General features: G+C 52.0%; 1 protein-coding gene across 1 annotated transcript in view; it reads right to left on the bottom strand.

Annotated features, from left to right (window-relative positions):
- OBSCN (obscurin, cytoskeletal calmodulin and titin-interacting RhoGEF) overlaps positions 1-14,998 on the bottom strand; it is a 111,261-nt gene that overhangs the window by 58,414 nt on the left and 37,849 nt on the right. The window contains exons 18-32 of the mRNA XM_056112318.1: positions 10,602-10,877; positions 7,148-7,423; positions 6,322-6,597; positions 5,218-5,496; positions 4,866-5,132; positions 4,480-4,749; positions 3,812-4,078; positions 3,376-3,642; positions 3,099-3,211; positions 2,867-3,020; positions 2,543-2,704; positions 2,348-2,452; positions 1,443-1,709; positions 362-631; positions 4-270 (exon numbers count right to left, since the gene is read on the bottom strand). Of these exons, the coding sequence (XP_055968293.1) occupies positions 4-270; positions 362-631; positions 1,443-1,709; positions 2,348-2,452; positions 2,543-2,704; positions 2,867-3,020; positions 3,099-3,211; positions 3,376-3,642; positions 3,812-4,078; positions 4,480-4,749; positions 4,866-5,132; positions 5,218-5,496; positions 6,322-6,597; positions 7,148-7,423; positions 10,602-10,877 (3,516 nt within the window). The remainder of the gene's footprint in view (positions 1-3; positions 271-361; positions 632-1,442; positions 1,710-2,347; positions 2,453-2,542; positions 2,705-2,866; positions 3,021-3,098; positions 3,212-3,375; positions 3,643-3,811; positions 4,079-4,479; positions 4,750-4,865; positions 5,133-5,217; positions 5,497-6,321; positions 6,598-7,147; positions 7,424-10,601; positions 10,878-14,998) is intronic.

Genomic DNA, 14,998 nt, shown 5'->3' with positions numbered 1-14,998 from the left:
TACTTTCCACGGTGACCTCAGCGCTGCTTTGGGCACTGCCTGCCTGGCACCGGTACACGCCAGCATCAGCAGGTGTGAGCTTGAGGACACGCAGCTCTGCCATGTGGCCTTCCAGTCTCATCTTGAACTTGTCTGATGGTGCCAGGGGTGTGTCATCCTTGTACCATTGCACGGCCTTGGGGGGTGGCTTGAAGTCACAGGACAGGACCACGGACTGCTGCTCACGCCCTGCTTTGGGCTCCAGAGGCCGTGTCAGCACCATGGGGATGTCTGGGTGAATAGAGAGGGTCGCAGTTGGGCACAGGTCAGAGAACCTACCTGCCCCGAGCCTCTGATCACCACCAGCCACACACGGGCTCACCTGAGACCACGAGGTGGGCAGTGGAGCGGGACTTGCCGATGGTGAAATGCACCGGCCCAGACATGGTGGAGCAGGTGTGCCGCAGGGTGAGCCGGTGCACCGTGCCCGCCTGCTCCATGATCACATTTGCCCCTGCCTGCAGCACTGTCTTCCCCAGGAGCCACTTGGGTGGCCGCACTGAGGGGATGGATGTCTCACACTCAAACCAGGCAGGCGCAGGCTCCATCACCGTCATGTCCTGCAGACCCCGCACAATGGTGATGGACTGCTCTGTGGTAAGAAAGGGCTGTCACCATCCCTCAGGCTCCGTGTGCCTCCCTAGGGACAGAGCCCCCCAACAAACACACGCATGTACACACATACACACACATGCATGCACAAATACAGAGACACACATATACATTTATGAGCATGTAGCACTGTAGCACTGTCCTCCCATTGTTCATTGATTTGCTCAAGCAGGCACCAGTAACGTCTCCATTGTGAGACTTGTTACTGTTTTTGGCATTTCAAATATGCCACAAGTAGCTTGCCAGGCTCTGCCCTGCAAGCGGGATACTCTCGGTAGCTTGCCAGGCTCTCTGAGAGGGATGGAGGAATCGAACCCAGGTCAGCCGAGTACAAGGCAAACTCCCTACCAACTGTGCTATCTTCCAGCCCAGCACAGCGGGTAGGGCGCTTGCCTTGCACACAGCTGACCCAGGTTCAATTTCCAGCATCCCATATAGTCCCTCAAGCACCTCCAGGAGTAACTGCTGAATGCAGAGCCAGGAGTAACACCCGAACATCGCTGGGTGTGACCCAAAAATAAAATAAAATTATGAGCATACTGCACAAAAACGCAAACACATGGACACACACATGTAAAAGCATGTACATGCACAAACACACACACTTGCATGCGTGCACAAATACAGAGACACACATACACATACATTTATGAGCACACTGCACACAAATGCAAACACATGGACACACATGCAGAAGCATGCACATGCACAAATACACACACACACACATACATACATACACACACGCTCACACCCCTACCTGCTCCCGTGCCTGCCCAGCCCATCCATACCTTCCACAAAGAACTGGGCGCTGGTCTTCACGTCTCCTGCATCACAGGTATAGGTGTCCTCATCCTCAGGCTGCACGTCACTGATGACCAACTTGCGGTAGAGGCCTTCACTGACCATTTCATACCTGGATCCAGGTCTCAGTTCCACTCCACCCTTGAACCATCGCACCTGGGCACTGGCCCGGGACACCTGGCATTCGAGCACACCACGGTGCTTCTCCATGGCTATCTTGTCCCGCAGTGGACGCAAAATGGTCACCGGCAGCTCTGCAGATGGTGTGGTGAGGTCAGAAAGGCATTCAGTATTTCCAATTGCCCCCACCCCCGTCAGCACAGAACAATCTCCAATGCCTACAACTGGCCGAGTGCAGTGCCCAGGGACACACACAGACTAAGCCACACCCCTGCCACCAGTCAAGCACTGTACAGATGTGGGCATGGCCCAGGGCTGCACACTCACAGGCGGAGTGAGGCAACAAGGCCAGAACCTATGCCATACATCTGGACAGGAAGGTGTTGCCCCTGTTCAGCTGCCCTGCCCAGCAGGCCCCGTCTTGCCCTGCACATCCGAGCACCCACACCCACACCCATACTCAGCCTGCCACCACACTGTCCTCACACACACTCTCCACCACACACTCTCCACAGGGCCTCACAATTCTTCTCTCTGGCTCTTGCTGTCATCCAGAAGGAATTCACTGGCATTGTTTTAAATAAGGGCTGGGGCCCTACATCCTCACACACTCAAAGCCTCCTCCCTGAGAGCCGCATCTTTCTGCCAGAGACAAGCTCCATCCCTGATCCTGTTCATGGGCCACTGCTGCTCTCCTCTCAGTGGGACCAGCCGCCTGCCCTGGGAAGGACTCACACACACCACCTAGAAGTCCCTGCCCGTGCACCCTCACCTTTCACTTGGAGTTTAGCTCGAGACTCTGCATTTTCTGCTACAAATTTGATTTCCCCTGCATCTTCTGCCAAAACTTTCCGGAAGATCAGAGTGTAAGTCCTTCCTAGGGACAAAGGTCACTTAGCACAAGGGGAGGAAGATGTGGGGTGGGATAGGGGTGAACTCCCCAGTAAGCCCACCCCAGTGGTCGCACCTTCTTGGCGAATGCGCACATTGTCACTCTGCCGGAGCTTAACACCCTCACGGAACCACTGGGCAGGCACGTCTTCATGGGAGACCTCACAGGAGAAGGAAGCACTGTCCTTCTCCATCACCTCCACGTCCTCCAGGAGCCTGACCATCTGGACATTTCGACCTGAGGCACAGAGTCCTTGCTACACTTCCCAGCTTGCTGAAGATGCACCAAGGGGAGTGGGGGGGGGTGTCGAGCCAGGGGCCAAGGACCACCAGGAGCTACAGACAGGCCAGAACCTCTACCCACCCACCTGGCCCTGACCCTCCTCTGTCCAACCCTCACCTTGCACCTTCACGGAGGCAGAGCTCTGAGCATCGTGGGCATCACACACATACACACCCTGGTCCCCAGGCTCACAGTGGTAAATGACCAGGCTCCGGCAGGTGCCCTGGGATGTCATGGTCAGCGTCTTGCTGGCCTGAAGCTCCACACCATCCTGCGTAGGGACAAGGCTGAGTCAGGTGCCAGGAGTGACAGCAACCGGCTCTACTCCCACACCACCACACACACAGACCTTCAGCCAGCGGACATCCACGTTGGGGCGGGAGAGCTCACACTGCAGGGTCACCTTGTCCTTTGCTGTGGCAACCACATCCTGCAGCGGGCGGCTGAATCTCACAGGTAACTCTGGAGGGGAGGAAATGGAGGGAGATGAGAAATAGGACCGGTCCTGGACAGGGTCCATTCTAGGCTCTCGGCCAAAACCCCAAACTACAACCACAAAAGCATCTCACAAGACGGCCTCCCAGACTGCTGGGGATGAGGTGAGTGTCTCTCCTGAGCTCACTCACCTGTGACCACCAGCCGTGCAGAAGTGTGCACGCCCTCTGCCTTAAAAGCGATCAGGCCACCGTCCTGAGGCTGCAGCCCGGAGAGGATGAGGGTGTGGGTGGTGCCATGTGCTGCCACCTGGCACAAGGGTCCCGGTTGCAGTCGCAAGCCGTCACGCGTCCAGCTGCCCTCCACCTCTGAGTGGGACAGCTCCACCTCCATGGTGACCGTGCCCTGCTCCCGTGCCTCCATGGCCTGCAGGCCCCGCACAAGCCGGACCTGTCGCACTGGGGGACAAACGAGGGGACCCGGGTGAGCCACTCACAGAGACCCCAACTTCCTACCAGCCCCACTCACATCTCCGGAGGCTCCTCGAGGGGACACACGCTGTCCCTCCAGGGAAACCCAGCCCTTCTGCCCTGCTCCTGGGTGCCGGACACAGCCACCACCACTCACTTTCCACCGAGAGCTTGGCCTGTGTCTTATCGTCTGGCGTCTCACAGCCATAGAAGCCACGGTCGGCAAAGCCCACGCTGCGGAGCACCAGGCGGTGGTTCACTTGCTCAGCATGGATCTCCACATTCTCACTTGGAGCCAAAGTGGCTGCGTTGCGCGTCCATTTCACCTCTGGCCACGGTCGTGTCAACTCTACCTCCATGGTCACCGAGCTCCTCTCCTCCACTGTCTGGGGCTCCAGCTTCTTCTTAAACAACACGGGGGCTTCTGCGGCCCCAGGAAAGGGAGGTCAGTGGGTGTAGCCATGGCCACTCCCAAAGCAAGGTATCAAGCAGCCCCACTGCAGCCTTATGTTCTCTCTCCCAGCAGGGCCAAGCCCGACCTGTCCTAAGATGCTGCACCTTCTACTCAGGAGTTTTACAAAGAAATCAATGGAGGGGCCACCGGCTTCCCTCGTCTGTTCCAACATATCCCAGTGCCCGCGCCCCTAAGTTTGGTCTGGGAGCCACAGCAACACACAGACCCACCGCACCAGCCAGCATATTTTAACAGATCCAGACGCTTACAACGAGAAGAGGGCTGTCCCCTCTGCCACGGTAAATCCTGACCCAAGATCTGCCAGAGGTACATGGGGCAGCTGGGGGCTTCTTCCTGCCTTTCTCACGTACCTCGGACCCGCAGAGCAGCAACAGATCTGACACCCTCTGCCTCCACAGAGATCTGGCCTGCGTCCTCCAGGGTCAGGTCTGAGATGGTCAGGCTGTGGCTGCCGCCACTCTGCGATATGACAAACTTGGTGCTGGGCTGCAGCTGGGCACCCTCCCGGAACCAGGTGACCAGAGCATCGGCAGGGGAGACCACACACTGGAAGGTAGCCTCACAGCCCTCCTCTGCAACCAGGGCACTCAGCCCAGACACGAACTTGACCTCGCGGGGAACTGTGGGGAGAAACACATCTCCAGTGGAGGAAAGGAAGCCCCCACCCCAGGCGTAGGGTGTCTCGTCCCGGAGCACACGCCCTTGGCCCCAGCTGCCTTGGTGCCCGCCCACATACCGCTGACCACAAGACGTGCACTGGTGCGGTCGTCACGGCTCTCGCAGACATACTCGCCCGCATCCTCTGCCCGCAAGCCCGACACCATGAGCATGCGTCGGGGTCCCTCTGCCACCATCTGGAAGCGCTTGCCAGGCCGCAGCTGGGTGTTACCACAGCGCCACACCACCTCAGCCTGCTCAGGGCTCAGCTCACAGGAGAGGGTCACGGTGCCACCCAGCTCCCCACTCACAGACTCCAGAGACCTAGAGAACTTGGCAGCTACCTCTGTGGGAGGAGAGGGGACACCAGTCATGGGGTCTAGGGGGGTACCGCACCCAGCACCCAACCCTTGCAGTCCCCACCTGCTCACCTTCCACCTGCACTGGGAAGTCTTGCCCACTGGTGCCCACACGACAGCTGTATACAGCACTGTCCAGGCTCTGGGCGCCCCGCACCGTCAGGGTGTGGCTGACCCCCTGGCTGGCCATCTCATGCCGTTTGCTGCGACGAATCTCCACCCCGTCTTTCAGCCAAATCACTGTGGCCGCAGAGGGGGCAGCCAGTGTGGCTGACAGGACGATGTCCTCATGCTCCCTGACCACCAGGGGCTCCCTGCGACCTGGCCTCTCCGCGGCGGGGGGCTCAGGCTCTGAGAGAAGGCACAGGAGGTGAGGAAGCAGCATAGCCAGGACCCACCCATTCCTGCAGGCACCCACACCCTTGGGACCACACTCAGACCAGAATGAAAAATGCCCCCAGCTCCTGCACCCGCTGGCCTCCTGTCAGGCCCACCCAGAGCACTCAGTAAATGCAGCAGGGATATGACCTGAGCATTCCTCAGGCACCTAGGGTCTACAAAAGGTTGGCAAGATGAGCACCCCCACACACACTCCCTCAGGACCACAGCACTGAGACCACCAGCTTTGCAGACAACTGTCCCCCCAGGGAAGCAACGTGACATAAGCGGAAAGGACAGAAAGCAGGAGGTTGACAGGGGGATCAGGTCAGAGGGGGCAGGGAGGGCTGCCTGGGTCAGGGTGGGGTCACTGTGAACATGAAGCGTGAGCCAGTCTGGGCATCCTGAATCCAACAGGGGGCAAAGTACAGAAAGAAGAGAAAAGGCAGGCCATGGAGCAGGACCAAGGAGGACACAGAGAGGGCTGCGCCAACTCAGAAAGAGTCCAGTCAAGGCCGGACAGGAAGGCCATCTCTGTCTGCCATCCTCAGCATCTCAGCCACAGAAGCCAGAAGAATCCTCACTAGGGAGTATGCTGCTGTTGGGATGAGGAGTGTGACAAGACCTGGTCAGAGGGAGGCAACATTTCTAGAGGAGGGACATGGGAAGAACTTCAGAGCAAGGCTTGGAGACGCAAAGCACCAACGCACAAGGAATCCACAGAGAACAGTCACACAGGACAGGAGCATGTGCCGTGCAGACGTCACTGGCTCACTCCTGCACTGAACTGGCACCAACCTGCGACATCCAGGCGGAAGGAGAGCTTCTGACCCCCGGCCTCACAGCTGTACTCCCCAGAATCCGCCTTCCCCGCCTGCTGCACCACCAGCCGCCGCGTGCAGCCCTGGGCCTCCACACGCACTTTCGAGCTCCCGCTCAGCTTCTTCCCGTCCTTGAACCATGTCACCTCTGTCTGGGCCTGGGCCACCTCGCAGCTCAGGGTGGCGCTGGCCCCCGCCTCAGCCTGCACCACCTGGCCTGCTGCCTGCTCCTTGGCAAACACCACCTTGGGCTCTAGAGACAGAGGGACACGGGGTCAGAGGCCTGGATCAGACCCAGCTCATGTCTGCAGGCGATGGTCCAGGCAGGACCCCCGCAGGGATGTTGACCTACTGGACAGTGCACACGCTCTCACCTGTAGCCCACTGCCTCCCTCTGCACACCTGAGGCCCGTGCACATGGCTGAGAGGCCGTGGCCTCGGGCCTCCCACCTCTGTCCAGCTCCCAGGGACAGCACAGCCCCTGGTACCGAGCCCAGGCCTGCTCTGCCCCTACCTGTGCCCACCATGCCCAGGCACAGGGCTCAGAGAAGATGCCTGTGAAATCCACAGCCAGACCTGCTCCTCCATCTGTCTGGGTCACCACAGGCACATGGGGGTGCTGACAGCAAGGGGGACCCCCACACTGTACCTCCTCTCAGTCATCACCCATGGTCCCCATCACCCCAGGTCTGCCCCACCAGGACATATGAGGTCGGCCCATTCGCAGCAGGACCAAGGCAGAGACCACCAGGACCACAGCCAGACCCACCCCACCCAACAGGCTATTCACCGCTCACACTGACCTGTGACATCCAGGCGGAAGGAGAGCCTCTGGCCCCCGGCCTCACAGCTGTACTCCCCAGAATCCGCCTTCCCCGCCTGCTGCACCACCAGCCGCCGCGTGCAGCCCTGGGCCTCCACACGCACTTTCGAGCTCCCGCTCAGCTTCTTCCCGTCCTTGAACCACGTCACCTCTGTCTGGGCCTGGGCCACCTCGCAGCTCAGGGTGGCGCTGGCCCCCGCCTCGGCCTGCACCTCTTTGCCTGCTGCCTGCTCCTTGGCAAACACCGCCTTGGATTCTGGGGACAGGAAAAGACTTGGGTCAAACACCAGCTAAGATGAAATTGTGTGGTTGGGGACAACTCTGGAGACAGGTTTCTGCATGAAGACTAAGGGCCCAGATATGTCCCAACTGTGTGGCTTGCAAATGCCCAGCACTTTCTCTGCACAGACCCACAGAAACTACTTCTCTACTTCGACCATGGCTCTGGGGTGCTCCTTCCCAAAACCTGTCCAATAACACACACCCCAGGACAGGCACAGACATGAGTCAGAAGCATGATACTCTCAGTGCTAATCAATTCTCTTAAAACGTCACTTTCCAGTTCTTTCCCACTAGAAGTCTTTTCTTATATTTTTCATATGCCAGTCTTCCTCAACTAACACTCAACTTCTATTCCTGTATTACTACTCTAATCATCTGGGACCAATTTTTAATTTCTGCAAACTTTATTAATCATTTTCTACCCTTCTACATAAACTCTCTGTAGGATTAAGGTTATGGCATGGAGCCACTTGAACTCTGCCAATCTGAAAGCACTTGGAGTGTTATGTTTCTGTTGTTCTCGGGAGTACCCTGTATAAAAGTAACTAACTGTCCATTTATTACTAGTTTATGCAGAACTTAGTTTATGCTGTAATATGCTGTAGTAAATTAAATAACAATCCTTTTACTACTAGTTTATGCAAAACACAAACATATACAAAATTTATAATAAAATATACTAAACAACATGTAAAAATTTTATCAAGCACTTATATTCCATATTTTAATACAAAACATGTTTTTCTCATAAGTTAGTAATATTTTACATAGACTTTGGTACTTATATCCACAAGAGTTGACCTATTATTTCAGTTCTATGTATTATCTTTCTTAGATTTTAGAATCAATGCTACGCTCCTAAATAACATTAAAAGAAATATACATTTTTCCTATTTTCTAGACAAATCAGTCACTGTCATTGTCACTATCCTCCTGTTGTAGATCAATTTGCTTGAGTGGGCCCAGTAATGTCTCCATTGTGAGACTTTGTTATTACTGTGCTTGGCATATCGAATACATCATGGGTAGCTTGCCAGGCTTTGCCGTGCGGGCGAGATACTCTCGGTAGCTTGCCAGGGTCTCCAAGAGGGGCAGAGGAATCGAACCTGGGTCAGCCAGGTTGGCCGCATGCAAGGCAAACACCCTACCCGCTGTGCTATCGCTCCAACCCAGACAAATCAGTATGAATATTTTTTTCCTAAAAAATTTGGTGGTATATTCTCTGCTCCCCACATCACAACCTCTTTCCCTCTCTCCCTCTCCTTCTCTCTGTCTCCTCCTCCCTCTCGTTCCCTCTCTCTCTCTCCCTCTTTTCCTTCCTTCTCTCTTCTCACTCACCCTGCATTTTTCTAAGTAAAGCCATTTTAGAAATAAACAATTTGGTATAGTTTACTAGTAGATGAACTACTAGTGCTAGTAGCTTACTGGCTGCATGAAAAAAATACTTTTAGTATATTTATTTAAAGGGTTGTAAGAGAGACTTGGGCGACGGTGCAGGAGTTAAGACATGTGCTTTGTATTAGCCAACCCCAATTTCACTCCCTGGAAACACATGGTCCCAATCATCCCTGGGTGCAGTCCTGGAGGCCTGAGAGCACTTGTGGAGAGACCCAGAGAGTCACCGTACCACATATCATATGACCTGAGCAACACTGCATCCTCAGACCCTTACACTAAAACCCCAACCCAGTTGGCCAAGACTTACCAGGAGGGGTTTTCAGGGCTCCTGAGCACCCCTTGAGAGACACCCTCCTCCCACCCACCCCATCCTGGGGGGCAAAATGATTATTTATGTCTTCTGGTGTAATGTTCAATACATTGTTTGGAAATTGGCCAGCTGAGTTCAAATTTATTGACATAAAACACTATCCTGTACTGTTAAAATGTGGAACTGACTCAGTGGGTTTCTTGCTGTCAATATCCCCATCAATCATTCTATATTGTTCCAATACCAATTGCCCTCTGATAGCATTAGGAGCTAATGTGAAATCAGTTGACCTATGTCTGAGACGGACCTCTCTTACAATCCACTCCTAATGAAATAAAATCACTATGCTGATACCTCTGTGACTCATCCAGGAACATGGACAAATGGGGACACACACACACACACACACACAATCACATCCCTCAGGAAATAAATAATATTTTGCCACTCATCAGTGGCAATAGTAGTAACTCATCTCTAGCAAAGCTACTGTGTAGCTTAAGCTGTATACCCCTCTCCATTTCTCAATTCTTACAGTTCAGCTCCAGTGGAAAAGCTGTCAGGGATGGATGTTCTACCAAAGAAAGTTAAGAGGGGGTTTCTTCTGGAGGGGGCAGGAGGGACCCACACACACACACACACACACACACACACACACAGTGATCAGCTGCGAATTAAACCTGGGGTTCCTGAATGCAAAACATACTCCAGCTTTCAGTCATCTCCCCGACTCAACATTTTTGAAAGAGCATGGCTGTAGGGGCTGGAGTGATAGTACAGCGGGGAGGGCGTTTGCCTTGCACCTGGCCGACCTTGTTCGATCCCCAGCATTCCATGTGGTCCCTTGGGCACCGCCAGGAGTAATTCCTGAGTGCAAAGCCAGAAGTAACCCCTGTGCATCGCCGGGTGTGACCCCCCCGCAAAAAAAGAGCATGGCTGTAACTCCCTGCTGTACATCAAAGGTGGTACTTTGACTTCCTACTTCTCTCAATTTAACTGACACAAACTCTGTAATAGAATAGGGATTGAGACTTTGTGACATCAGGGCTCAATGTGCAAGGACAGGTGTTTTCCTATAAGTAAAAACGTGAAAACCCAAAGCGCAGTCTTGATGTAGTGGCCAACATGAAATTTCCACTTATCTCTGCTGTCAGGTAGGGTACTCGTCAAGTCAAACATGAGAGAATCCTCAGGTTAGGACAGAGGGAAATGCCAAAATGTGAAAAATACATCCATATAGCCCAAAGCAACAGATAACCTGAGACCCAAGAGCCAGGTGGAGTCAGAGACCTAAACACCAGGAATTCCAAAATGACTGAGAAAATACCACTCAGGGCACACAGGAAGAGACTCTCTCATGTGCATTCACCTTCTATTCAGCACCATGATGCTGTAAGACTGCTTCCACACCTTTAAACAAAGCTACTGAGAACCCCAGACATACCTGTGATGTCCAGGCGGAAGGAGAGCTTCTGGCCCCCGGCCTCACAGCTGTACTCCCCAGAATCCGCCTTCCCCGCCTGCTGCACCACCAGCCGCCGCGTGCAGCCCTGGGCCTCCACACGCACTTTCGAGCTCCCGCTCAGCTTCTTCCCGTCCTTGAACCACGTCACCTCTGTCTGGGCCTGGGCCACCTCGCAGCTCAGGGTGGCGCTGGCCCCCGCCTCGGCCTGCACCACCTGGCCTGCTGGCTGCTCCTTGGCAAACACCGCCTTGGGCTCTGGGGACAGGAAGAGACAAGGGTCAAACACCAGTTAAGTTGAGGCTGGGAGCCAGGTCTGTGGACTGGCAGCTGCGCAGAGATTATTGGAAGCCAGAAGCTGCCCGGCTATGTGGCCTTCAGATGCCCACCACCAGAAGGAACTGCAGGAACACTCTATCTCTATTTCCACCTTGGCTCTGGTGAGCTCCTCCCCAAGAGCAGTCCACGCACATACCCCCCCGCCCCCCGCCCAGAAGAGGCACAGCAGGAGCAGGTGGATGGTGTGCTTTAAGCTTCCTTGAGGAGTCATCTTTGCAGAGGACCAAGCAGGAACCAGCAGCTGCCCTCACGTGTGTCCTGAGCTCTAGCTCTTCCTCCCCGTAGTGTCCACTGCTGGAATGTGGGAGCTGTGTGTCCTGTGGCTATTCCCTATAGTCTCTCATGACTGACATAAAACCGCAGTGTCTGAGGGTTTGCCCCTTTGGAATCACTGCTCGAGACTTCTAATTATCTGTAGCCCTCGTAACCTCAATTTATTTGACTGAGGATCTTGGATGCCATTCTGATTGATCACATCCAGGAGAAATCTAAAGCTCAGGTCTTCACATAGACTTCTGAGCTCCCACTCAGTTTCTTCCTATTCTTGAATGAGGTGAGCAAGGATCCTCTGGACACCCAATTTGCATTTCCCCGTTGGCTCTGGGGTACTGTGTCCAAGACTCCATCTTCATTTACTGTGTTACGTTCCTGTGTGGCCCGCCTCTCATTCACTAAGTCACATCTTGATAAATCAAGGTTTTCAGTGAAATAAAACATGGCTGGCTGTTTCCGTGATTATGTCCTTTCAAGACATCTTTTCCCACCCTGCATATTCAAGGTGGAATGGTGAGAGCCCCACAGACCAAGCCCCCAGTGTTCCCTCAGCCTTACAGAGCTCTGCACTCTACACAGAGGAGGGGAGTGTGCTATCACACAGATGTTTCTGAAACCACCATTCTGTGCTGTGCTGTCTGAGCTGCAGCGCCCCGCAGTGTAGGCCTGCTGCCCTTCAGGAGAACAGAGGCTTTTGCATGACACTGGATCTGTTGGTCAATTTCAATACACACACCCCCAGCCTGGTATGAGCAAGTTTCTAGGATGCTAACTGGTCTTGGACATCCTTGATTTTCCAAGTACTGTTTTTAAAAAATCATCATTAGAAAACAACTGTTTTATTAATATAAAAGTTATGGTGGGAAATGGGCACTGGTGGGGGGGATGGGTATTTGATCACTGTATAATTGAAATCCAAGCACAAAATTTGTACGTCTACAACTGTACCTCATGGTGTCTCACTAATAAAAAAATTTTTTTAAGTTATACTTTAAATATCATTTTAAAATAAAAATGTATTCATAAAAGTTTTAATAGAAAAACATATATGGTGCTTGCCTTGCGGAAGTTGACCCAGGTTATATCCCTGCACTCCATTTGGTCCGCTGATCCCTGTTAGAGAGTGATCCTAAGTACAGAGCCAGGTGTGAGCCCTGAGTACCACCAGATATGGTAGAAGAAAAATACAAAATTAAATACAACTGAAAACCAAAATTAAATACAACTGAAAAGCTCCAGCTCCGGGCACATCTCTTTGATTCCACTGTTCTTCCTGCATTAACGTATGCCTCAGAGACCTGGGCCCTACGCAAACAGGATGAGAACGCTATTCGGGTCTCTCAAAGAGGAATCGAAAGAGCTATGCTTGGAATATCACGCTTCACTCAAATGAGAAAGAATCCGGAGTTTCGACCTCTGTCGACGATCAAGAATCAGGGACGCTGTCTCATCTGCCAAAGCGTCAAAAATCAGATGGGCTGGACACACAATGAGATTTAGAGACAACCGCTGGACTAGAGCCGTTACCGACTGGATTCCACGGGACGTCAAAAGACCGCATGGCCGCCCACCTACCAGATGGTCCGACTTCTTCATCAAGATCATGAACGATCAGTTTGAGGCTCTTCGTGTTCCTAGAACAGACGCCACTGGGCTACACTAGCACATGACAGGGACAAATGGAGACATTACTGGCACCCGCTTGAGCAAATCAACGATTAATGGGAAGTCGAGTGATCAATGAAAATGTTAGACAAATTTTTTAAGTTTATTAAATTAATAAAATGCTTTTGTTTTAGTTTGTTTTGGGAGCGACAGCACAGCGGTAGGGCGTTTGCTTTGCATGCAGCCAACATGGCCAACCCGAGTTCAATTCCTCCGCCCCTCTTGGAGAGCCCGGCAAGCTACCGAGAGTATCTAGCCCACACGGCAGAGCCTGGCAAGCTACCCGTGACGTACTCGATATGCCAAACACAGTAACAATAAGTCTCATGAAGGAGACGTTACTGGACCCGCTCGAGCAAATCGATGAACAACGGGAGGACTCAGGAGCTCAGGAGCTTGGGGGTACCAGTGGCTTATTGCTGGCTCTGCACTCAGGAATCACTCCTGGCAGACTTCAGCGACCATTCTGGGTGCCAGGGATAAAACTAGGGTCAGCTATGTGCAAGGTAAGAGCCCCATCTATCACTGTACTAACTCTCTGTCCTGGAAAACAAAATAATGTTTATTTAAATATAGTTAAACGTATAAACTTCATTTATAAATTTAAGACTTAAGATGACATAAAAATAAATTATATAAAAGATATAAGTAAAAGTAAAGTAAAGGCCCTCCCGTTGATCATCGATTTGCTCGAGTGGGCCCAGTAACGTCTCCATTGGAGACTTTGTTGTTACTGTGTTTGGCATATCGAATACGTCACGGGGAGCTTGCCAGGCTCTGCCGTGCAGGCGAGATACTCTCGGTAGCTTGCCAGGCTCTCCGAGAGGGGCAGAGGAATCGAACTCGGGTTGGCCATGTTGGCTGCGTGCAAGGCAAACGCCCTACCGCTGTGCTATCGCTCTAGCCCATAAAAGATATAAATAATAAAAATAAAACTTAATTATTAAAAATAAAAATTTTAAGCCATGGTGGTGGGAAATGGGCACTGGTGGAGGGATGGGTATTTGATCATTGTATAATTGAAACCCAAGCACAAAATTTGTAAGTCTACAACTGTACCTCATGATGTCTCATTAATAAAAATTTTAAAAATAAATAAATAAAATCTGATCATTATATTAAAAAAATTTTTTTAATTTTAGGGGCTGGAGGATAGTACAGTGGGCAGGGCATTTGCCTTGAATGCGGCCGACCCAGGTTTGATTCCCAACATCCCATATGGTCCCCTGAGCACCACCAGGAGTAATTCCTGAGTGCAAAGCCAGGAGTAACATATGTACATTGCCAGGTGTGACCCAAAAAGCCAAAAAATAAATAAAATTTAAAAAATTAAACATTTTAAACATTAAACAAAAATTTTAATTAGGTAAAATAAAATTTAGAAATCTAAATAAAACAAAAACAAGTAAAATGTAATTAAGAATTAAATTAATCAGGGGCTGGAGAGATAGCACAGAGGGTAGGGCGTTTGCCTTGCATGCTGCCGACCCCGGTTCGATTCCCAGCATCCCATATGGTCCCCTGAGCACCGCCAGGAGTAACTCCTGAGTGCAGAGCCAGGAGTAACCCCTGCGCATCGTGGGTGTGACCCAAAAAGGCAAAAAAAAAAGAATTAAATTAATAAAAAAATTTAAGGAAGTAAAAATTAAATTGAAACATATATATTATTTATTGTTTGGGGGCCACACTTGGTGGTACTCAGGGAAAACTCCTGGCTCTGCATTCAGGGAGCAGTCTTGGCAGGCTTGAGGGATCATAAGGGATGCCAGGTTGGACCCAAGTTGCCCAAGGTGCAAGGCAAGCGTCCTGGACACTGTACTACTCTCCGGCCCCACTTAAAAAATGTTTAAGGGCAGTTTTGGAAAACAATATGGACGTTTCTCAAAAAATTAGAAATTGAGCTCCCATTTGACCCAGCAATACCACTCCTGGGAATATATCCCAGAGAGGCAAAAATATATAGTCGTAGTGACATCTGCACTTGTTTGTTCATTGCAGCACTCTTTACAATAGCCAGAAACTGGAAAAAACCTGAATGCCCAAATGGTGATGACTGGTTAAAGAAACTTTGGTATATCTATACAATGGAGTACTATGTAGCT

This window comes from Sorex fumeus, unplaced genomic scaffold, assembly GCF_029834395.1.
Source record: "Sorex fumeus unplaced genomic scaffold, SorFum_2.1 ptg000017l, whole genome shotgun sequence".
In the NCBI taxonomy this organism is placed as follows: Eukaryota; Metazoa; Chordata; class Mammalia; order Eulipotyphla; family Soricidae; genus Sorex; species Sorex fumeus.
Note: the sequence above shows the minus strand (reverse complement) of the source record. Positions and strands in the feature narration are given on the sequence as shown.